Source organism: Pteropus vampyrus, unplaced genomic scaffold (genome assembly GCF_000151845.1).
Source record: "Pteropus vampyrus isolate Shadow unplaced genomic scaffold, Pvam_2.0 Scaffold47, whole genome shotgun sequence".
In the NCBI taxonomy this organism is placed as follows: domain Eukaryota; kingdom Metazoa; phylum Chordata; class Mammalia; order Chiroptera; family Pteropodidae; genus Pteropus; species Pteropus vampyrus.
The window spans coordinates 34692-58567 of record NW_011888828.1 but is presented as its reverse complement, the minus strand read 5'-3'; the positions used below and the strand labels follow the sequence as shown (position 1 = coordinate 58567).

Here is a 23876-nt window from a genome sequence, read left to right as displayed (position 1 = left end):
ACTGAAAATTCTAAAAATGACACTTCCCAGACTTAGCTAAACTGAACATTCCAGAAACTGGCATTTTGACACTCAGTATGATTCTTCAGCCTAGGCCCTACTACAGCAGTAGAATTCAACCACAGTTCCACGTACAGTCGACCCCTGAACAACACAGGGGTTAGGGGGACCGACCCTCCATACAGTCCAAAATCCACACATAACTGTTGACTCCCCCAGAATTTACAGTTGTCCCCTTGGTATCTGCGGGGATTGGTTCCAGGAGCCCCTGCGGATACCAAAATCTGTGGATGCTCAAATTCCTTATATAAAAGTCAGCTTTCTGCATTTGCAAATCGAAGATATGGTTTTCAATCTGAGGTTGGGTAATCTGGATGCAAAACCTGGGGATATGGAGGGCTAACTATATTTTCATTGAAAAAAATCTGCGTATAAGTGTACCTGCACAGTTCAAACCTGTGGTGTTCAAAGGTCAACTGTACTTTAAAAGAAGCCCCCAAACATGCAAAACTCATACAAAACATAACAGCATTTCTATAACCTGCTTAAGCTTTTGTGATTGAGAAGCACATCCAAGTGCCTGGGTTCAGGAGTTTGGGATGCTGGGCTGTCCATTCCAGCCTCCGTGCCAGGCCCCTGGGCCCCGGGAAACCCCATCCTCCAAGATGACAGCCTACGTCTCTTTCCCTCCCCCAATCAGAATTGCTGGGCTCTGCTTCCCCAAATCCCAGGGACCCAGCAACACTGATGCCCTCTGCCCACAATCCTGACACTCAGCCCCAGAACTCTCATCTCCTGGGACATGGCCATGCCGACTCTGACAGCAGAGGTCTCCTTGTAGAAAAGTGAGGCTCTAGCTGGGGCACATGCACCTTTATCCTGGCCTTTTCCAGCTTGCTCATGTCACATTTAGGTTTTTGAAAAAAGGCCTGTCCTCAGTCTGGTTCCCATAAAAAATGGAGTCTGGTGAAGTAGTCATCCAGCTAGCTGCTGCGTGATGGGGAGGGCGGGCCAGCAGAGAAGCGGGGTGGGGTAGGGGGGCGGCCTACGAGGAAGGAGGGCACACTCTTCTCTCACCTTTCTAACTCTCTTCTGGCATGACCTTGGACCAAGCCAATGCCGCAGGGACAGTAGCTCGAACAGTGGAGACTAAAAAGCACAAACATATTCCTTGTAACAGGAAACAACTGTTCCTGTGCCATTCTGACAGTGCAGACTTCACGCACTCACCTTCTCCAGGGTCTGCACGAACTGTTCTACAGGGATGGAGCCGCTCAGCAAAGGCTTCAAAACCTTGCAGTCTGGAATGTCTTCATTTGCCCGCTTTCTCTTCTTACCACCTGTGGGCTGTGCAGGCCTGGGCGGGGGCTAGTGCAGAAGGAAACAGGGATCTTATTCAGAACCAGCCCCCTCCCCGCCACCCCCCAGCAGCAGAGGTCAAGGCAGGCCACACTGAGAACCACAGTGAACCTACCCTGCCCTCAGGAACCTCTTCCCTAACAAAGGCCCCAGGGCCTGGTGGCATCCGAGTTGTAACACGTCAGTGGGCGTTTGCATTCAGGATCCCTATTAGCTGGCGGCTCCATCTGGAGTTCCAGTACAAGCAAGCTAATGCCAACTAGCCACATAGCCTCAACACCTTAATTTGCAAGTTATCTTTTATCAAAATTATTTTTAATTTGAATCGATTCAATTCAATATTTTCTGAGTAAATTCTTAATAAACTGTTAGCAACCACAGATCTAGCAACAGCACAGAGGCAAAAAGGACTGTGGGGTCAGACCAATTGGTTGAAACCCTTCTGGCTCTGGAACCTTTGTCAAGAAAATGAAGGTCAGAGAAACTGCCTATAAAATGGTGATGAGAGAATTTTGTGAAGATTCAAAAAGACACTGCACATTAAGGACCTAGCACGATAACATGCAGTGGTCCAGAAAGAACAGTCCAACACTGAAAGTTCTTCTGAGCTTAAGCTTAGGACGAGGGCTTAAAACAGCTCCGCCACAAGCAGTAAACGCACCACGAAAATGGGGCCTGAGGTGCTGGGGTGACGGTGCTGTTCCCCAGTGTGTGGAGTCCGTGCACCAGGTGCCCAGGCCCTTGGGCCCCGACTGCAGCATGCAGGCATGCTTTATATTTCCAGGCCTCCTATGGGAAGGGGCTGTCTCTGCTGCTTTTTAAGTCTCCCCACAGCACCCACCCAGTGCCCTGCAGCGCTCAAGGTGAGTGCTTGATCGGCACTGGTCTAATGAACGTGCCAGTGGGAGCTGAGCGATGCCACACTTTCAGAGCTGTGAGCAGCACTTAGGATGATGTGTGGCCCTATCTCTATGAATAATAGTTTCTCTTCCCTTCTCTCTCCAAGGCATGCGGCCAGAGAAATAAGTAGTGAAGAGTTTATAGGCAGTGCCCTCTTTGTTTCACATCTAATCCATTAGTCTAGTCTCTTGATTTTTGCTGGTTTGGGACACAGTGTCCTAGGAGCTGGCTGGAATGCTAGGGCCTTTCTGGGGGTGGTGCTTGTGGTCATAGTTTTCACAGGCCCTGGAGAATCCTCATGGATTCTAGCCCAGCCTTCCGCCACACCCCACGATACCTGAAGAACATGCTTGTTATCTTTAGTGTGCAGCACGGCCGAAACGGTTGCCAAGGAAATGCCAGGCTTAATCTCCATGGGTACCAGGGAATCTGCAAGCTGGAAACAAACAGGAGTTTCGGTCAGGCTCACTCTAATTTGGGGGGGGGCGTGGGGGCTGAAGCTCCTCCCTCTGTGTAGAGCTCAGGGATGGATGGGGACACCCAAAGGTCAGCTTACTATGGCCACCAGGCTAGCAGCACCTCATGTCCCTGCCAGCCTGCTAGGAAAGGTACCAGACACCGTGTCATAAAGCTGAGCCTTTAAACATTACCATTATTCATTTTCTTTTCTTTCAAATTTTTATTTACATTATTGCAGTCTAAAATGACCAAAAAACTTTAAGGTAAATTAAAAATAACTTAAAAATATATCATGCAGATTATCTCTATATTAATCTTGCAACAAAAGAGAAGACAGGAAATGGGTGGTGGCAGCGGATACACTGGGCTGAGAAGAGGAAGAGACCTGGCCCAGACTTTGGAGCGCTTTTCCAGAGGCCCCTGAACGCTGCAGTCACCCAGCTCAAGCACATGCCATCTCATGTTGGGATCTCAGGGTGCCAACCCCTGTGTTTCTCCCTCGTCAGTCAACCCCCAGATGATGACGTGCCGACGCTCTGCCGAGGGTTCAGCCTCTGACCCCCCCACAACCTCATCTCCATCTCCCAGGGGCTCCCAAGCGACTCTCTTTCTCCAGTAGCTCTTAAAAACCTCTAAGGGCTCCTGCAAGCAGCCATTGAAGAGATCTGTAAATGTAAATCAGTGCCCCCTCTTCTCATTCTTTTTTTTTTAAGAAATATTTTCACAAAAGATTTTAGTTAACATCTAATGGGCTTATATTGTTATTTTAAAATGAATTAGAAAATATTTTTAAATGTCTTAGTTTTAACTTCTAATATAGCAAACATCAATAGATATCACCCACATAAACAAAAGCTCTTTGGGGCTTTAATTTTTAAGAAGTCTTGAGACCAGAAAGTTGCTAGCTTAGCATGTTGAAATTTAAACCTAGGCCTTCAACCCGAGCCACTGCACAACACTAAGCTACAAAGTAAATACTAGACAAAAATAACCCAAAGACACCAGTCAGTCTCTCATTTTGAGATGAGCAAAATGCAGAGAAAATGAAAAGCAAAATCACATTAAACAACCATAACAAGAAGTGGGATGGTTAGCTCCACATCTACAACAAAACAAGAACTTGGCTCTTTTTTGGAATGGAGACTTGCGTTCATCTCTCCCCCATTATCAATGCCAAATTACTGAAACAAAACACATCCCAGCACAGGCGACATCAACTTAACGTGTTGGGCAACTGAAGTCTACAGCAAAGAGCCGTTCTTTCTATCTCCGGCCTTCAAGAGGACATGTGGGCAGAAGAGCCCCAGCCAACTAGCAGGAAGACCAAGCTGATGACCCGGGACCTGCAGTGGCACAGGTGGGAATGGGCAGGTCTCAGGGTCAAAGCTACGAGTCTCCTCCTACAGGATTTGGGGGGGTGGGGGGCGGGGCGGTCCATGAAGGACAGAACAGGGTGCTGTGCACCTCACCCTCCAAAGTCAATTCCTTCTCTGGCTCAGTGTCTGTCACAAGGAAAACAGGCAGATTTATTCTTCTGGTGATTTTAAATGGGAACAGAAAAGCTAACATGGACTATTTAATCATGAGTGAGGATAAATTTGGGAATGAAAAATGCCAGAAATTTTTTAGTAAGATGGTTTCTCTAGAGATGTTTTCGTATTTTTGTCTTTGTCTTCGGAAACATTCTGGCCTCCTTTTGCATTTTAGTATTGAAAGCCGGCACACATGGAACAGGTTCCTTACACTGGGGGCCTCCAGTTTCAGCCTGCATCTGGAGGGCTTGTCGACACTCAGACTGCTGGGCCCACTGAGGAATGCGGTGGGCTGAGAACCTGCGTTTCTAACAAGCTCCAGGGGCAGGCTGCTGCTGCTGCTGATCAAGGATTACACTCAGTACCACCACGTTCCCAGCAGGAAGGCTGCAGGCTGGGCGCCTTCCTGCCACAATAACTGGAATCTACTTGGGGGCTCGACTCTGAATTAGGTTAAAGGACAAAATACATAACATCTGTCAGGAACATGCTTTGGGGAACACAGTGATCATCTGAGGTTTCTTCAGAGATGGAAAAGGTCTTTCCCTGCCTGTTGAGATCACGTCAAACTGAATAACTGTCCCTATATCAAAGAACGGGGTGAGATAATCCATGGGAAGTGCTTAGTACTTTGCACAGGGAGGGCTCAGTGAACATGTTATTTTCATTATAATTAAATAGGGGAACCAAGGGGCTGGGCCGGTGAAATATGGAAAAAAGATAACCTGAAATTCAGAGCCAATCGAAATTTTATTCTCTTGGGTCTTGACAGGATGTGGCCAAAAAGGGAGGGACACAGGAGCACCTGCTGCGAGCTAACTGCATGTCGCCCAGGGCACCGAGCGACAGGAGATTTGGGAGAGGCAGCCCTGGCTACCTCCCTCACGAATGAGCTGTAACTAGAGAGAAATGCAAGTCCACTGCTTAGCCAAGAGACACGGTTTGAGCTGCTGCGTTCATAAGCTCCAACAAAAAATGTTTTTCCTTTTAAAGAACTGGCAGGCCTCAAGCATCCAAATGACCCTCGAAGTAGTCTACCTGAGAAGCCGTATCCACCTTTCTACCAGTTTAATGCTTAATGTGTTTGTGACTCACCTTTTAAAAAAATTATCTTTATGACCAATTACGGCTTTTAAGAAAATTGATATCATTGCTTCAAAGTTATAATTTTGTTTGGGCTGAAATCACCTAGCTTGATTACTTCATCTTGATCACCAATCAAAGACAGTATTTTTGATTGTTCCCAATAGTCAACACCTCCCCCTCTTAATGGGTGACGATTTGCTGGCAGTGACTACATTTGCCGCGCACTCCAGGCTCTCAGGTGGGCTGACCGTGGCAAGCCTCGTCCTTGCCTGCTCTCTCCACACTGGCCATCTCTCCAGCTGGCTCACAGGCAGCACTGCTGCTCCCTCATTCTGGCCACGCACTGGTTGCTGAGAGCACGCATCCTGTGATGGCTCTCTCCCAAGGATCCATGAGTGAAACAAGAATCAATACAAAATGTGGATGATTATCTGCTTATGTGTGTCCTAATGAAAAACAGGACTGCTTGCATTAAAAAATATCTCGTTTGCTTTGTGTTGCTGAATCAATGTTATCTAAATTAATTCTTGAAATTCGTTTGGATCACCTTTATCTATTGCTCTTAATTTAAAAAACAACTTAGGTTAATTCTGGAAAGGACTAGATGTACTGAAAACTGGGTCCCTACTAATGGCACCCGGCCTTGCTCCACCACCAGCCTTTGTCAAGGCCACGGAAGTGAGCACCTTTAAGGAACTTAGACTTCAAATCCAAGATCTGGATATTATTCTGAACTTCAAAGAGAATTTTGGGGACACTGCTTTTAATTATTAAGTTTTCCTACCTCTTTTTCACTGTTTGTTAAAAAACATGTCTCAGGGGGCAAAAGGAAGACAGAAGTAGCTTCCTACAGAGCTTTCTAGGCTGTCACTGAAGCATCTGAGCATTTGACTCTTCCTGCCTTGCCCTCAGGCCAGCCACTCAGGCACAGCAAACCTCGACTGTCCCAACTGTATGCTATGCTTTTTAACTTTTTCTCCATTAAAACAGGCTTTTATTTCATATAACTATAAAACATTTAGACTTTAATAGATCATGCTAATAAAGCAAAACCTTTATACTGTAATGTATACAAAAGTTTACATTGCTTATGTTTTGGCAACTCTTATCTCCTCCATTTCTGAATTCGGTGAAACTCGACCCTCACTCATAAACGAGGACCAGGAAGCAGGAGAAAGCCCCAGCCCTGAGGTGGCGGAGGACAGAGCTGGCATCAGCGTTTGTGTTCTCTGAGGCTCTGGCCTGGGTCACACGCAGAACGTTAATAAAAGCACCAGTTCTGATGTTAACGGCTGTTACTTCACTACTTAAAAAATGAGAAGGCTCTGAAAAATCCTACCTCTGCCCACTTATTTGCGTAGGGTCTATGTTCTTTGGTTCATCCATGTCTGACAAACCCAAAAGAAACCCACAGTCGTCTTCTAGAAATTCAAGCAGAAAACCCAAATTTAACCACAAGAAGGAGAATGGCTCACCTCCGGCATGATTTCGATCTTCTCGTACCGCCGCTTAAAGGGCAGGGCGAGGACCTCGGCTCGCCGATAGGACATGGGCGGCGGCTGGCAGTCGATCATCAGGTCCATCCTGTGGGACTGTGCTGGGGGCGGCTGCGTGTACTGCTCAGGACAGACCACGTGCAGGGGCTGAGGAACCAGCGGGAAAGGGCAAAGGGAGAGGAAAACTGAGAGGAGGCCGGGAGGTGAGGCCCATCCCTCCCTCAACTAATTCTATCTTCCTGGACGCTCAGGCTCACCACTTCCAGGCCATTTTGAACTCTCCTTCTCTCACACTCAAGTAACCAGGGAAAGGAGAGATGAGTGGGGTGGCGGGTGTGAGGCGGTGAGAAGAATAAAAATTTCAGGGTGAATCCCTGAACTGCCAGCCAGTCACCCCTGCTTCTCTACACTGCCCTGTGCAGACTTCTTCCTTTTATCTCCCGCTGCCCCCCAATTACTGCTTCCCTTTCTCTACGGCTAAAAATGCAAAACAAAAACAAAAACAAAAAAATAACAAGAACAAAACACCACAAAAAAAAAAAAAAACAAACAAGAACAAAACCAAAACAAACCTCTAATAAAAAGCAAGATGACACCGTTTATGGTACTAACCCGAATGTACAACAAAGGCCCAATCCATGTCTCAGTTAAACTGTCTTCCAGCTTGATGAATGTTTCCAGGAGGGGGAGCGGACAATTTACTTTTAACCGGACACAGATGGTCCCCATTAGAAATAATTGCGGTGAACACACGATGCAATATGTACGTATGCGTAACTGTTGAATTTTACACTTGAAACTTATTGGATCTTGTTAACCAATATCACCATAATAATAATAATAATAATAATAAAATAGCTGTTATGCTGCTTCTACTCTTGTTTTCTTTAGAATGAACCTTCTTTCAAGGTGTACAGCTTACTACTTTGAAGTGTGAAAGGTAACTAATACATGTTACCTCTGCCAACGCTGAGAAGTGAGAACAAGACTCAGCGACGTACCCCTCCCCTCACACCACAGGTGCGCAGCCCCAGAGGTAACGGCCAGGGACGTAACGGGAAAACACTAGCACCATTTCCTTGGTTACCTGCACTTCTTTAAGCAGCTTTGACACTTGGATGAAATTCAGTCGTGTATCAATGGGGCAGTAAATGCATTTCATGGCCAAGGGCTGGTAGGGAGCCAGTGCTTCCAGGTATGAGAAATCAGGTTCTAAGGAGAACACAAAAAAGATCATTTAAAATGCAGGCAACAGAGTTGCTGCTGCTAAGTGAGGGGGTGGCTGGTGTGGTGAGGAACGTGAGCCAGCAGGTGAGTGCACTGAGGGTGATGGGAGCTGGGTTCCTCGTATTGGAGAGAGAAGTCATTTAGAGACAGGGAAAGGGAGAGACTAGAACGAGCGCTCGAGGGTGGAGGTGAAACTGCAAGCTTGGGTGAGAGCTCAAGGTTTTCAACATAAAGGGACAGATGAGATAAATGAGGGGATAAGTAAATGGGCAAGAAGGGAAAGCTCTCCTTTGCAACAAAATGCCAACTAATAAATGTGAAAGAAATGATGAAATTTTTAAAAATCACCATTTGGCAACTATCACAGTAATAACTTACTCAGCCCAGAATCATCAATAGATGCTAAAAAAATTAGATAAAAATCTGGGGAAGACCCAGATACATACATAGTCTCAAAGCGTTACCCCACAATATACAAAATATAAAATGGTGACTTCAGAGTGGAGAAATCTGGCACAGTCCACTCAAATCAAGTACTCCAAGTTAACACCAGGTATGGGACAAATCGCATGTCACCTACTTGTCAGGATGAGCTTACAAGAGGACAAAAGGACCCTGACCTTGTAGTTAGCAAAACACTTCTGCTGAGACTGTTGAACTATCAGCAAAACTCAAACTCAGCACATTGTGACAAGGGGAACCATCCTTATCTTAATGGCTGGTTTGTTCTCTAAGAGTCACTTACTGCAGCCTGCTTGGCAGGGAATGTTTATTCCACCTGAGGAAGCTTCCCACCTTGAGCCAAAAGAACTGGCTCATTCCTGGTATGAAAAATGAACTGGCTCATTCCTGGTACATTCCCAACATAGCTTGTGCCCCCACGGGGACACCACTTCTTACAGCCCTCAGGCTTACACTCATCTGGCACATCCGGTGTGTTGACGGTAACAGAACTTCTAGATTTTTAAATTACAACCCCTCCAGTGGATTCTGTCTCCCTAAGAAGAGGACCCAGAAAACCCTAGCACAGGATGCGTGGGAGAGATAACTGACCCCCCATTTTACGTGTACTGTGCAAGTTGCGATTCCCACAGTCATTGTAATACAATTGGAAGTAGTAGTCCAAAACCTTCCTCTGACACCAGCAGACATCACAAATGACAGAACTTATATTCTGGAAGCCCAATAAACCAGTTTAAATTCATTAGCTATTGTTGTCATGGACCATCGCATAGTCCTTGACTTCTTAGTTGGCTAAAGAAAAATTTATACTATAACGAACGCTTCTTACTGTGTCTATGTAAATACTGTGCCATCTGTCTTCGCAGAGTCAACAGCTCAACAAGAACATGACACCCTTAAAATCCTACTACAGACAATGTGCTCCGGAAGACCCCCTGCTTAGCAAAACTAGGCAATGGTGAGGTTCTGGGTGTCATGAATAGATGTTTCATGGCTGACATCCTCTGTCTTTGGCCAAAAGGGGGCCTGGGGAAAGCAAAGCAACCCCCGACAGCTGCTTTTCGGAGCTCTCCTGGCACTTTCTGCTAGGTGTTAGCGGAGACTGGCCTGGCCCTCATGCTGGCCATGGTATTCTGTTGGATATAAATAATTTCACAAACACTGACACCAGATAAGGCCACTCAGTGACCATGATGGATCAAGACGAAAACAAGATTCCTCCATAATCACGCTTGGACACAAAAGCACACCGTCCAAACCATGAAGTGAGCCTTCTCGGCTCCTTTCTGCTTGCCTTCCAGATAAGAATCATTAAGACACCCAATCATAGCACTAACCCTGCTTCCTGACAGCACCCAGTCCAGAGCAACGGCCCGCATCCAGGAACCCACCTCAAAAACACCTAACACAAGCCCAAATCCATACGAAGTTCTTTTTAACAAGCTCTGAGATGCCCAACGCCTCCCCGTGGCATGTTCTCCCTCCCTGCAGTGAGTCGATGACTCCAACTCTGTTCAACCACTGGTGTGTTCCTGGTGGCCTCTAGCTGAGGGGCACCGATACTCCCTACAAACAGGCTCAGCACAAGAAAGGACCCACGTGTCCCTGACCTCAAAGCTTCGGGCACGACTAGACTCTATTCCATCACCCAAGTCTCAAAAGTAATTAGAAAACCCTAAGACAGCAACTGATACTTTCTCAACAGCCTTCATGCGCCAGGCAGTGTACGAAGTGCTTTCTTAGAATGGTTCACTAAATGCACAGGGCTGCCCAGGAGACAGCCATCGATAATCCCACTCGGCAATGAGGAAGACGCGGCTCGGAGAGCTCGGGGAACCGGGCCGAGGCCACAGTAAGGTGGACCAGGCTTCAGGTCCGAGTGTTTTACATCATCTCCTGTCTGATGTTCAAATCCCAAGGCTGCCTAAAGACCTTAAATTGATCAAATAATACAGTGATTAAGTAAAACTCTTTCTACTTGACCTCATTAAAGGATTTGTTTTATTCTGAGGGGTTTGTCTCCAGAAGAAAAACTGCAAGCCAGAGCAAACTCTAATCAAAGGAGAAAGATCAAGCTCAGGGAATAATTCCTAAGGTAGAACAAGACTGGTGACTAGAATTCCAGCAGTTTTTGAAGCAGCTTACAGAATCCTATCTAAAGCAGCTCAGTAAAATCTGTCTCAGGGAAAAATCTACAAAAACAGGTGTGAAAATTTTGTCTGGTACATAGTCACCTCACAGTATATTCTCCTTTACCAACTCTGTCCCTTGTGGTTTATTTTTTGATATTTATGACAGAAGTGTTCATATTTATGCCTTCTTGTAAAATTCACCCCAGGGTCTCTATCTGGTAGGTGCATTCAGTGACGGTCCCAGTGGAAGGGGCAGGCTTTTGTTTATTTACCTGTGAATATGACAGTGTTGAGACTAGATTTTCCCCAGAGCTCCATGAAATGGACCACGTCCCCAAACCGGAGGGAAGGGTGCCCCGTGAACACCACGCACGGTTGCCTGAAATCGTTGCTGAAGTCGCCGTGGATGCTGGGGTAGTGCTTCAGCTTGTTGGTCTGAATGAGCTAGAATAGGTGTATAAAAAAAGCACGCAAAGAGCTATTAGCCGGCCTGGGTGGAAGGAAGAACAACATGCGGGTGGGGGCGGGGACCAGAAGGAACTTAAAAATACATACAAGTCTTATTAAAATTAGCTAAAGATTGAAATTTTTTCAATGTAACTTTCTGAACAGATGGGACCTTTTGGTAATATTAACATACTCAGTGGAAACGTATTCGGCTTGTTAGGGCCTGAGGCAGTGTTACTCTTCCTTTACACTTCCCAGCGCTCCGAGCCCCGACCCCAGAAGTCCCCAATGTCAGTTATTGTTTGAGGTACAAGCAACCTTCCCAAAACACGTGAATCAGAGTTCTGTCACCAGTAAACACCTCACACATGAAAAATCTTTTGAGAAGTTATAGCTGTAAGTCACTGTGGCAACTTAATAAAGACAAAGACCAAACTGGCTTTCAGAAATCTGGGAGATGAGATGTCCCCATGACAGAGAGCCACAGTAAGAAGCAGGCCATGCACAGCCTCAAACCCATCTCCAAACTGTATGTTTTGAACCTAAAAGGCCTCCCTTTTAGCACAACCCTTGATAACACCCTCCCAGCGTCAGGCCTGACCCAAGGCGATACCATATAGTTACAGCATGGACAGCATCTTCCTATACTGCTCAGAAACTCTGCCTGCTGCCTCAACCCTGCCCGCCTCCCACTCCAGCATCCGAAGGTCCGATGACAAATATCTGGACCTCAGAGACCCTAAATATCAACTAAGCCAAAGGGAGTTTTTCCTGGAGATGCTGCTTAATGGAAAAAGAAATGGTCTGTGACACAGTTTAATCTTGAAGCAATGCCTAATAAATTAGAGGGGAGCTCCATCAACAACTTCAAGGTCAACCAAACTCACCCCAATAGTGAAAATGTGGCCAGAAGGGGACGGTCCCCAAATAGAAGCCAAACTCTGTTCACTTTAGAGATTAAATCTTTAATTCAGAGAGATCTGCCTTTATTAGTAAGACCACAATACCACCCATGCCATCTTAATCGGGTGTCACATGCTTGGATGGGATGTGCATAGGAGAGATAGAGCAAACACTGAATTCCCACTTTCCTTCCAAGTTACATGCAAAAAAAATGACATTCTTTTTATAACCTAGCTGGCCAAAATCATTAGTTGCCCCAGTTAAATGGGAGAGCGGCTGTCTAAAAGACTAATAAGTCTATTGTATCCAGAGACGTCAAGGAGATGAATGGGATTCTAAGAATAGCAGCAGGTCTCTGCACATAACTTAAGTCACATTCTAGGCATCACTTCTAGTTCCTGCACTTCTCCTGATCAATGCATAGAAGCTAAGATAAATTCGCTTTTTTTTTTTTGGCCAACTGGATCTACCTTTCCAGCTGACTTGTTACATTTGACCATCCAGAATTATCTTGTGCTTTATCAGATACTGCCAGTTTCCTAAAGTGGTTATATTGCTTTAAACATCTGGTAAAAATGTATATGTAACAAAAAATTGGGAGTAACTCTGTTGTCTAAGAGAATGGTTAAGTACATTATAGTATGTTCATATGATATGCTATGGCATATATTAGGCAGCAATAATCATGATATGAGGCACATAGAAAAATGTCCATGATACACTGTTTGATTAAAAAAATAAAAATAAAAACAGTGGAAACAAAACTGGGTACATAGCTATATAAAAACACTTATCAGTCTGTGGAGGAGACTTTTCTATTTTTTAAAAATTGAAAAATGATAGCAATAAGTCTAGTTGATATCTCTCACTATATAGTTAGAATATTTTTCCTTATGATGACAACTTTTAAGATATACTCTCTTAGCCACTTTCAAATATGCAATACAGCATTATTAACTATAGTTACCATGCTGTACATTACATTTCCATGACTTATAACTGGAAGTTTGGACCTTTTGACCCCATTTTTTAAATTGAAATGTTATTGTCATCATTAAAACCTTACATCTATGATGAACATAACTGGAAAGAAGACTTTGATAATAAATAAATCTGTTATGCCAAAAAAATTAGTAGTAGTTATCAGAATGAAATTCCTTGCCCAGTCACTAGAACAGAGGTAGGCTATGAGGTGCATAAACACACTGGGAACAGTGTGTTAATAAGGAAAGAAAGTAATGAATCTGGAGTTAAAGTACTTCACTGTTATCTCGCATAGATTACCTAAGGATATTTTTTAAATCTAATGGCCTGCTATCTCCATCCACATCCATTTATCTACATGTCTTTTTTGCTTTGACTCAATAATTCCATTTTCTTACCTCTGCATGAGGAAAAGGCGGTTCTGGGAGATACACCTTAGTCTGTTTGTTGTGACAAAGCCTTAAAGAGGAAAAACAGATCGGCATGTTAGGTAAGGCACACAGGGCCATCTGTTGCCACCTAGTGGTAGCAGCGCAAATACCAAAAATTAAAGTTTATTTGAAATTTTCCTGCCTGTGAATCTCACTGAATAAAAGCCAACGAGTGTCTACGGAGCATTTAGGACATAAGCCTCTTGTGAGCATTTTTAAGACTTTAAAATTCTTCAATACTTTTCTTAAAAGGAACTTTTTTATTATGAAATAATTTTAAATTTACAGGAAAGTAGCATAGACAGTACAGTGTTCCCGTGGATCCTTCACTCTGTGTCCTGATGTGAATACTGTACATGATCGTGACATACTTGTTAAACTAAGAAATTAATATTAGCATATTACAATGAACTGAATTCCAGACTTTATTGGGATTTCACCAGTTTTTCTCCTAATGTCTTTTTTCTGTTCCAGGATCCAATCCAAGACACCGTTAGTGGTGATCAATATTGAGGAGAAAGTGATATACCTCTTTCAGAGACATGACTTTCTGTCTTTCACACCCACCAAGCAGCACCGGTAACTCAAACTGGAGAATAACTAACGATCTGAGACAGTGAATGTTTTAGGTAGCGTATGTTTTACAGTCCTCCTGACAAACATCAATAATATGCACATGGGATGGAGAAGCCTGTCTGACTGCAAATACAGAAAAAAAGGCCTTGACCACAACTAAAAGGGGGAAAAAACATCTTTAAAAAAGTGTGCATGTTGCGGGGCAGCATATGGGATATGTTATGACAGAATGAAGTACAAATTCCTTTTTTAATTAGAAACTTCATGGATTATGTCCATTAGGCCACCTCCCCGCTAAAAGGGATTAAACATAGTGTGTGTGTGTGTGTGTGTGTGTGTGTGTGTGTGTGCGTGCGTGTGCGCGCGCGCGCTCCTGAAGGCTTGGAAACACCACTCTAAGGCACTACTAGGTCAATTGTAAAAGTTAATCTATTTCCCTCATCCCTCTTTTTTTGGCCAGGTGAGTTAGATTCAAACATGCATCTAAATAATCCTAAAAAGGTTCACCAACTTCATATATTGTTCAATAATTTACCCGCCCTAGCATTTGGTCAGAAAATTCCCAGCTGTAATAAAACTCAATTTTGTCAAATATGCTATTGAAATAAAAAAAATAGTTTTTCTTATCAGATTTGCTATTATAGACAACATGAGCTAGGGCTTTAAAATTCGTTTAGCTTTTAGAAGGTAACCTGACTTTGTAGCAGTCAGAGGGTACCAAGTGATAGGATAAATGTATAACATTTTTGTTACCAATTTGGAAAGTGCTGGCTAAGTTAAGTCTATCTTGCATCCTTCTTTCCTTGATAATTACTCTTCTAAACTCCAGCCATACAACAGCTTTGGTTTTCATTAATACAATCTTCACATCACAGATATGGAAAAAACAACAAAATGAAAGTTTCATAGTAATGTGGAGAAAAAATAGGATCATTTCTATTTTTATTGCCTCAATATACTAAATTAAAATAGAACTGAGAGAGAAAAATATGGACATACCACTCGGCAAAAATCTGGGAAAACTCAAGCGAACTGTTAGCCACGGGAGAGATGAAGTAGAAAGGGATGCTGGCGAGGCCGGCGGAGTCGATGTACTGGTACAGGCACTCCAGGAGGTCATAGATCACTCCGGAGGGGTAACAGGGAACGAGCACGTTTCCTCCATTGCGGACTGTCAGCGCTAGAAAGTTGGAGCCAGAGAGAAAATAGTATCAAAAGAACAGTTTTATAAAAGTGGGATGGAACTTTTAAAATAATATTGGGATTTCTTTCACTTTCCTACTTCTGTTGGTACGATTCGCTTTGCGTGTACGATAATCTGCTTCTTCTGAAGAGCAGCATGAGAGTGGGAGAGCACAGAGGGGACCGGCAGCTGAGTTCGTAACGGATGTCTCAGTCCCTGGGAACAGGGTGTGCAATTAAGGGGTTGAGTCTTAAAGGTTACCAATGGCAGCCGAGCTTCAGGACAGACCCTCCAAGCTCCTCTTTTTAGAGTCTGCTCAAAACTTTGCTGGATTTATCTCTGTTCGGTCTCTGACACTGATGAATGACCTATAAGGAAATAGGCCAAGTTTTTCCATTTGACTCATTTTAGTGACATTCTTTCATTAATGTTTTGTCTGTAAGAAAATGCTCCATACTTTAAATACTTAAAATAAATGATCGAATGAGGAATTGCAACTTCGGGGTATAATCACATTAGATATTATAACTGGCTTAAAAAAACCTAAGCGACCTTTGAAGTTTGTTTGTTTGGTTTTCAAAACAAACTGAAACAAACAGCAGCACCTTGAGTACTGGTTGACTTGCTATTACTAGAGAATGGTACAGTGAAGAAAACCAAAGTCACTGGTCAGGTGTCAAGAGGGCTGGCTCTAGGCCTCCCTTTGCCACATGCTGTAGGACCTCAGGTAAGCCACTACAGCCATGCTGGGCCTCGTTCCCTCTTCGGTTATATAAGAGGAGTGAACGAGATCAGTGGTTTTGAAGCTTTAGTTTGTATGAAAATCACCAGGGAACATGTTAAAAATTCAACTTTTCTTCTGGGTCTCTCCTTTTCCTAGAGGGGCTGCCTTATTAGGTCTGTGGCAGGGCCCCCAAATATGCATTTTTAGTAAGTGGCCTCATTAATCTTGAGGCAAGTGGTTACTGGACCTCATTTTGCGAGACGGTGGATTAGATATAAGGTCTCTTTTAGACCCAGAGTTCTTTATGTCTATGACTCTAGATTATCAACAAATACACAGACCACAGATTCTATTTGAGATTGGTCCAATAATTTTTCCAAGGTAAGAATAAATGCCTTTAACTCAGGATCAGCAAAGAACAAAAAAAAAGACAACGCACACTGGCATGGCCTAGAGAGATGTCAAAGGACGGTGACTTCCACGTAAATAAAAGGCGACCATCTCATCCGCCAGTGCAGAGGCGACACCGCTCATAATCACCACGAGCGACGGCTCTGAGCTCATTAACACCCCTCTTTGGTAACTGTTATGGACTGAATGCTTGTGCCCTCCACCCCCAAATTCACACGATGAAGCCCTAACTCCCTATAAGATGGTATAAGTGGGGGAGCCTTTGGGAGACCATGAGGTTTAGATGAGGACGGAGACCCCATGATGGGATTGGTGTCTTTATAAGAAGAGGAAGAGACACCAGGGCTGCTTCTCTCCACTATGTGAGGACCAGCGAGAGGGCCATCTGCCAGCTGGGAAGAGGGTCCTCACCAGTACTCGACCATGCTGGCAACACAATCTTAGGCTCCCAGTCTCCTAGACAGTGAGAAATCAATGTCTGTGGTGTAAGCCCCCCCATCTACAGTGTTGTTATAATGGCCTGAGCTAAGATAGTACTCAATCTGGTTTTCTGAAAGAAAGATAACATTCCTAGATTTTATTGACAATTATACCCAAAGAAAAACAAATTTCTTCCAGGTAGCAAATACTCCACAAGCCTATCAATTTAATTTTTCCCTAAAAGAATAATAATAATAATAAAAAAATACCAACCAAATATTAGTGAGGAAAAAATACACATATTGAGAGTATCACTGTTGTGAATTCAAAGTACATATACAGTCTTTTCTGTGCTATTACTTACAAAACAAAGATGTGATTTTTCCCTTGTTTGACAACTGCCACCCTATACGTATCCCTGCTCCACCACCAAATCCCACCCCAAAGTAAGAAGATTAAATAAGAATTTTCTATATAAATCAAGGGAGAGAATGTTGAGTATTTGTTGTATAAAGTGCTAAATATTCAAATTTACTACTTTAACAACTGTGTTAGGCACTGTCAGATTCAAGTTGCTTAAGATCCACTTTTGTTGACCACAAGTTTTGAAGGATAAGCAAAAAGCCTAGGAATAAATGGGGAAAAGGCCTTAAAGGGGCATCGGAGGGTGTGAATATGAAGGAAAGGGGCAACAAATTCTAAAGGTTATCACAAACTAAAGGTAAACACCTGACTGCTGAGGCGGGCTGCACACGTACCCAGGCTGCTGCAGAACTCGCCCACCATGCCATCCGGGTTCGCCGTGGGGATCTGGGTAAGGCCTGTCAGGATGAGGACATCACTGTTTTTGAGAGAAGCTTGGTCCATGGGCTGCAAAACCAGAGAACTACGCTTAGTAATTTAAAAAGGGATGTTACCTATAAACAGTAAAGGAAAGAGAATGAACACATTGTTCTTTCTATGTCCAATTCATCCATCTGCTCACGTCCTCGGATGAAGTCTGTCACTGAAGAGTGGCTGTCCAAGTGGGAAGGGGGCTCACGGGAGAAGGCCCCTTATGAGGGTGATGAAAAAGTTCTAAGTATTGACTGGGGTGGTGAGCACATGGTATCAAAATCCACAGAACTGTACATTTAAGATCTTTGGGTTTCACTAAATACTATGCATATCTTTCTGTAGACTTAATCGGGTTGTCATGTGGAGCCATAATTCTCAAAAGTTAAGAACTACTGACCTAAAGGAAACATATAGTGGAGAGCACACTCTGACCCTGAGAACATTATCTCTGACCCTCAGCCACCAATATTGCCTTCCTTTGAAAATTAAATGCCTATAATAAAAAACAAAAGCAGTCCTACAAGATGAATCCCACCAGGTTGGAAGTTATGATACTTCATGATCAGGTCAGACTAGATGTTTGTTATTTTAGCCCTAATAACTCAGAGACATTTCTTGTTGATTCCCAGGGCTACTGTAAAAAAAAAAAAAAGAAAAATTAAATAAATAAATAAGCTTAAAAAGCTTTTAGTGACACTCTCCAAACGAAGCTGACATCACCAACATTTCACCACCAAAGGGCAAATGTATATATTGCTGGTGTCAATGGCCACTCGGCAGTTTCAGTGGGAACATTTTGTTCAAACACACAAAAACAGAGAATTCCATTGAATCAAAGAAACAGAGAATTCCAAGAATCAAAGAAAAACACCTTACAAAGTGAACAGGTACAATAAAGCTTGTAGAATAAAACTTAGAGAAGCCCTAGGCCCGGGGATGCTGTGACTATTGTGTCGGTCCTCTGCTAGTTTCTACTGGACACTTTGCACAGGGCATGAGAAAAAGGAGACCCAGTCTCTAGGTCCTAGGAGCTTACAATCTAGCTGAAGAGAAAACACATATGTACAATGAAAAAAGGATTTTTCAAAAAGCCATAGAAAATACAATGCAAATTTCAAGAGTCGGTACTGAGTGTATAAATGCCAAGAGGAATGCAGATGAGAAAGCTGCACCAGGCCAGCTGAGGTTACTCATATGTGCTTTTTGGCCGATGAAGTTTTGGTTCTAATTTCTTTTTTCCTTCTTTGGCAAGGAATTTAAGAGTCAATTTGAGCACAACCCAGGTCACTGAATTTGGAATGTCTCCGTGACACCCGTTCCCTCTGGCACACCAAGATGTCCTTCCTACAAGTGCCCCAAGGCCTCCAAGACATTCTCTCCCAGTACGAATCACACTGAACTATAATTTCCTATTTACTTGTCTGTGTCTCCCAAAGGACTATGAAGCTCTCTGAGGGCAAGGATTTGTATCCCTATTGCCTAGCAAAACACCTAGCACGCACCAAACACTACAGAAACATCTGCTGAATAAATGAGTGCATGAAAAGCACATAGTCTGGTAGGAAATATGAGAACATTCTATCCTGGGAAATCGTGCACTAAAAGTCAGGAAGGTGAGAATAAGCATGCCAACTGTGGGAGGAGGGCCTAGGCGGGCAGAGGAGAGAGCATGGCAGCCTGAACTGACTTGGCTAGAATGGAAAGTCTACTTTGGGGCTGAGAAAAGAAACAATGAAAACAGAGAAAGTATAATTGGTAAAGGGCCAAAAGGTCAGAATCGTGACAACTGATAGGGTAGGCAATAAGAAGTCAATAGTTTGAAGCAGAAGAATGACATTTTTTTTTACAATAATTATAAATGACAGTGAGGTTGAGGATATTGAAAAAGCAGATCTACATGACACCACAGAAATCAGCAGACATTTGGGAATGGATTCGACACATCTGTATATCTGAAAAAAAGGGAAAGCTGCTCAACTTACCTAATGAGACTAATGTACCTTAATTCCAAACAAATGGAGAGAGCACAAGAAAATAACGCCTGGGTTCGTTTTTCATTTATGAAGGTATATTATAAACTTCCATAAAATACTGACCAACTCATTCCAGGAAGGCATTTTAAAAAGAATAAATTGTGATCGCGTAAGATTTATCCAGAGAATGTAAGGAAGGTTAAACGGGAGTCAAGGTAACATTACACTTCACTACATTAATGATCTAAAGGAAAGAAGTCACATGATTCTCTCATAGACTCAGAAAAATCATTTGATAAGGCATTAACATCTTTATCGGATGGATTTAAAAACTCGGAATATTAGGAAAAGAGGAGAAACTCCTTAAAATAATAAATAAAAATGTACAGTAAGCATCATATTTAATGAAGAAACTACAAAAGCATTCCCTTTAAAATGTGGTACAAGACAAGGATGCCACTACCATCACTTCTGATTAATATGGGACTAGAGATGCAAAAAGAAAAAATATAAGGATTGGAAAAGAAACGACAAAATTGTTACTTCTTTGAAGATAATATCATCAAGATAAACATTAGAATCAATATGAGATTTCAGCATGGTTACTGAGTATCAGATCAATTTAAAGACATTAATACAGAGACCCTGTGCTCAGTAAAGGCTAATTCTCTTCCTCTTCTGTCTGAGATGCTGCACTTTTTTTGGCCTCAATTCTCCTCCTAACACCCCAAACAGTCTTTCAGGACCATTTCTCTTCCTTCCACTGTTTATTGGTAAATGTCCCCTACAGCTCAGTCTTTCACCCCCGTCTTTTATTTATATACTTTTAAAAATCTAATGATTTTCCAATTTGTCTCCATCTATGCCTTCACAGCCATGTTCCAGCTCTGTATTTCCATCTGTCCAATGTTCTCTCAAATTCCTATTAATCACACCCACTACTCCCTTCTAAAACAAACCCCCCACCACCAGCTCTGCCTGTCAAGTAGACTAGTGTCCTTAGCATTCTCAGTGTCATCCAGGCATGAAATCTGTCTTGTATTTTTCCTTCCCTCAAGACAGTGGGCATTCAATATATTTCTTAAAGACCTGCCAATGTTTTCTTTAACGTACCTTCCTACTCTTAACACCTCAAGCTTAATCCAAAGTTTCATTCCCCTGTGCTTATTAGATCATTAGAGCAGCCTGCTATACTCTCTCTAGCTAGTGACGGTTCCAGTCAAGTAGACCGGTGGTTGGGCCTTTTATGTAAAGTTTCACTTTAAAGTATAACCGTTGTAATGATGTGTAAGCAGCCATTAATAATCTATAAAGAAATGGGTATGGCTATATTCCAACAAAACATTATTTACAAAAACAGGTCGGGGGGCAGGGGACAAATCTGGTCCACAGGCCACAGTTTGCTGACTTCTGATGTAGACTATCAAGTTTTTTCAAACCAAAACTTTTCTTATCCCTGCTAATTCAAAATAGAATCCAATTATCTGGGTAAAAGAAAATCTAATTTATTCTTTTTTACATACAATACTGGTTGCCAGCTAGAAATTAAAATTAATTACTTAAGTATGTTGCTCATTACTTTCAAAACCTTATTTTCCCTTTAAATTTATGAACCTTGTAAGAATAATTTACTGGAAATTACATCCATAATACTGTAAAGACTTGGATTTAAACAGGGCAAATAGGAAGAGTTGGCAGCCAAGTAATCTTTGTCTTTCATGGAGGAATATATCAGGAATGATAGAAGCTGCCAATAAAAAATTTTGATTCAATGAAGCGGATCAAGATGACATTGAGGGGCTTTTGATTTCAATGAGCGGGAAAGGCTCAGAATTCTGCTAGCTATAGGAAAAAATAACAACTCGTCCTCTCTAGACCTTGAGATGAAACTTATTATAAAAAGTATGAAAAAAAACAATGCAGAGTGGCAGCTCAGAATCACTCTACTGTTCTAGACTTACAGCAGCCATTCTTTTCCCTTATTAAAATGGGATATGGACTTCCCCAAGTCATCTGCCTATCTACCCACCTACCTACCCACCTACCTACCTATTCATCCATCTATCCATCCACTCATGTACCCACCTACCCAACCATCCATCCATCCATTCATCCTCTATCGAATCTCCCCTACCCCCTTTACAAACATAGAAAGAACCAGGATTTATGAAACGAATAACAAATTCTTTATAAATACCTAAAATGGAATAAACGATGCATTTATAACAATGTTTATGTACTTAGCTTCTTGCCAAAATGACTGTTATGAATGACTAACAAAACCTTCCAATAGTTTCCCTCTACAAATTAAAATCCGAATTTCTCATTATGGCCTACCATGTCCTACAATGACCTGGCCTCTGCTAATCTCTTGGACATCTCTGCTAATTACACTTTGTATGCGGCAATCACGACCATCTTCTCTGCTCTGTGGACACGCCCAGCCTCTTCTGGCTTTAGAGCCCTTTGTCTGCCATGTCTCTGTAATACTTTGCCCTCATAGCTTTACATGGCTCATTGCTTCAAGTCTCGGTTCCATGGAGAACTCCCCAGCAGCTTTCTCTGACCATCCAATTTAAACTAGTCTCAATCACTCTATACATAACTCCACTTTGTTGTTTTTAGTATTTAGATCACAATCTGATATTACTTTGCTTATTTATTTTCTGCACGCCATCCACTCTCCATACATAGGCTGAATGTGGATCCATGAGAAGAGACTTTGCCTATAAGTCACCACTGAACCTTTAACACCTGGAGGAGTGCTTGACACATAGTAGGCCCTTAGGAAACATGAAGCAATTAATATCTGCTGAGTAAACAAGTGTCCATGTCTGTCCTTCATCAGGCTATGATTATTACAAGTGTTGGGAAATCTCAGAGTTCTAGAGGTGACCCAAAGGCAGCAGGATCTTACAGAGGAACTTATGATCCTAAATGTTGGCACGTGAACCCTCTATCTTGGATAAAGGCTATCTGTAGAACACAATTTCAGTGTCGCAAGATGAATAAGCTCTAGAGGGCTGCTATGCAACATTGTACCTAGTTGACGATAATGCCTTATACAGTTAAAAATTTATCAAGAGGGTAGATCTCATGTTTTTACTACAATTAAAAAAAAGCATCTGAAGAAACCAAAATTAAGAAGTTTTAAAAACAGCTGATGATACTCTGAATATATTATGAATTTGGGTTAAATAACCAAAAAGCTGAGTTGTTAAAAGAGAATTTAGAGTTACCTGGGGATGTGTGGTAAGCAAGGAGGATCCAGAGACGTAAGATACTTTCTCATAATGGGACTGGATAATCCAGTTGGAACTTCCAAGGGCATAGCCAGAGCTTAGAGGAGTCACCTGGACCGCACCAAAAAGCTCCTAAAAAAGAAGCACAGCAAGAATGTGTGACGAACCTTCAGCAATGCAGTGATGTCAGATAAGTTTGTAGGAAAAAACAACAGAAATACTCTTCTCCACTTAGAAACAGAAACTACTTCAAAGTTTAAAGTAAAACGGAAAGATGGTAGAGAGTACGTAGCAGACACAGAAAACAATCCTATAGTCTTTACTTGTCACCTGAGAGTTTCAGCCCATCCACATGTCACCAGGCATCCAATACTCATTAAAAGGCAGAGATGATATATTACCAAATAAACCAGAGAGACAAATACTTTGGTTTTCTTTTCTGTTTTTCTCTTCAGGTTAGGTGTGCGCCTCATGGTTGCTCTGTACTGAGTGGCTCTGGGCACAGGTTAGCAGAAACGGGAACCCTTATCATTATCAGGTCAGAGCTCAAAAGTTATACTTGCCAATCGCTTCTTGATCTCTTTTATGCTCTCCATTTCCTATTTCACTTGTCTGAAATCTGTAAAATAGCACCCACTATTCTAAAGTGAATAGAATGAGATGCCTTTCTTTTGACTCATTACATGCTGGTCTTTCGAATGCTAGCTAGTGACGGGGAATGTAAGGTTAGGAAAGAGCACCAATAAGAATCTGGGAGGAATGGAGGAAAGGACGAACACTCTGTCTTTTCACCATGAACTAGTACAAGATTTGTAGTGATTGAATGGCTTATAAAAGGGAACTATGGGATCCTACCAAAAAAACAACAATATGAATCGACAGCATTTATTAATTAATAAAATCATACCAACACTCACAATTTTCTGGGAATATCCCACCAGCTGGATTTTACTAAGGGCAGAGTTCACCTCTTGCATCGTATAACATCTTCTCCAAGTTGACACTTCCACTGCATCCTTGAGAGGAGAAGGCAACAGCCTGTAAATGTATCATGTTGTCAGTTCTTTATGTTCTCGAGGATTCCTTTCAGGT

The 23876-nt window shown here is 42.6% G+C and overlaps 1 protein-coding gene across 2 annotated transcripts in view; it reads right to left on the bottom strand.

The window, feature by feature from the left end:
* Window positions 1-23876, bottom strand: part of INTS9 (integrator complex subunit 9) — a 63272-nt gene that overhangs the window by 7247 nt on the left and 32149 nt on the right. For both annotated transcript variants that reach the window (XM_011359325.2, XM_011359326.2), the window contains 10 exons: window positions 23702-23822; window positions 22782-22916; window positions 17491-17602; window positions 14994-15174; window positions 13386-13446; window positions 10926-11097; window positions 7920-8044; window positions 6812-6979; window positions 2597-2695; window positions 1231-1368 (listed from right to left, as the gene is read on the bottom strand). In XM_011359325.2, coding sequence (XP_011357627.1) covers window positions 1231-1368; window positions 2597-2695; window positions 6812-6979; window positions 7920-8044; window positions 10926-11097; window positions 13386-13446; window positions 14994-15174; window positions 17491-17602; window positions 22782-22916; window positions 23702-23822 — 1312 coding nt within the window. The remainder of the gene's footprint in view (window positions 1-1230; window positions 1369-2596; window positions 2696-6811; window positions 6980-7919; window positions 8045-10925; window positions 11098-13385; window positions 13447-14993; window positions 15175-17490; window positions 17603-22781; window positions 22917-23701; window positions 23823-23876) is intronic.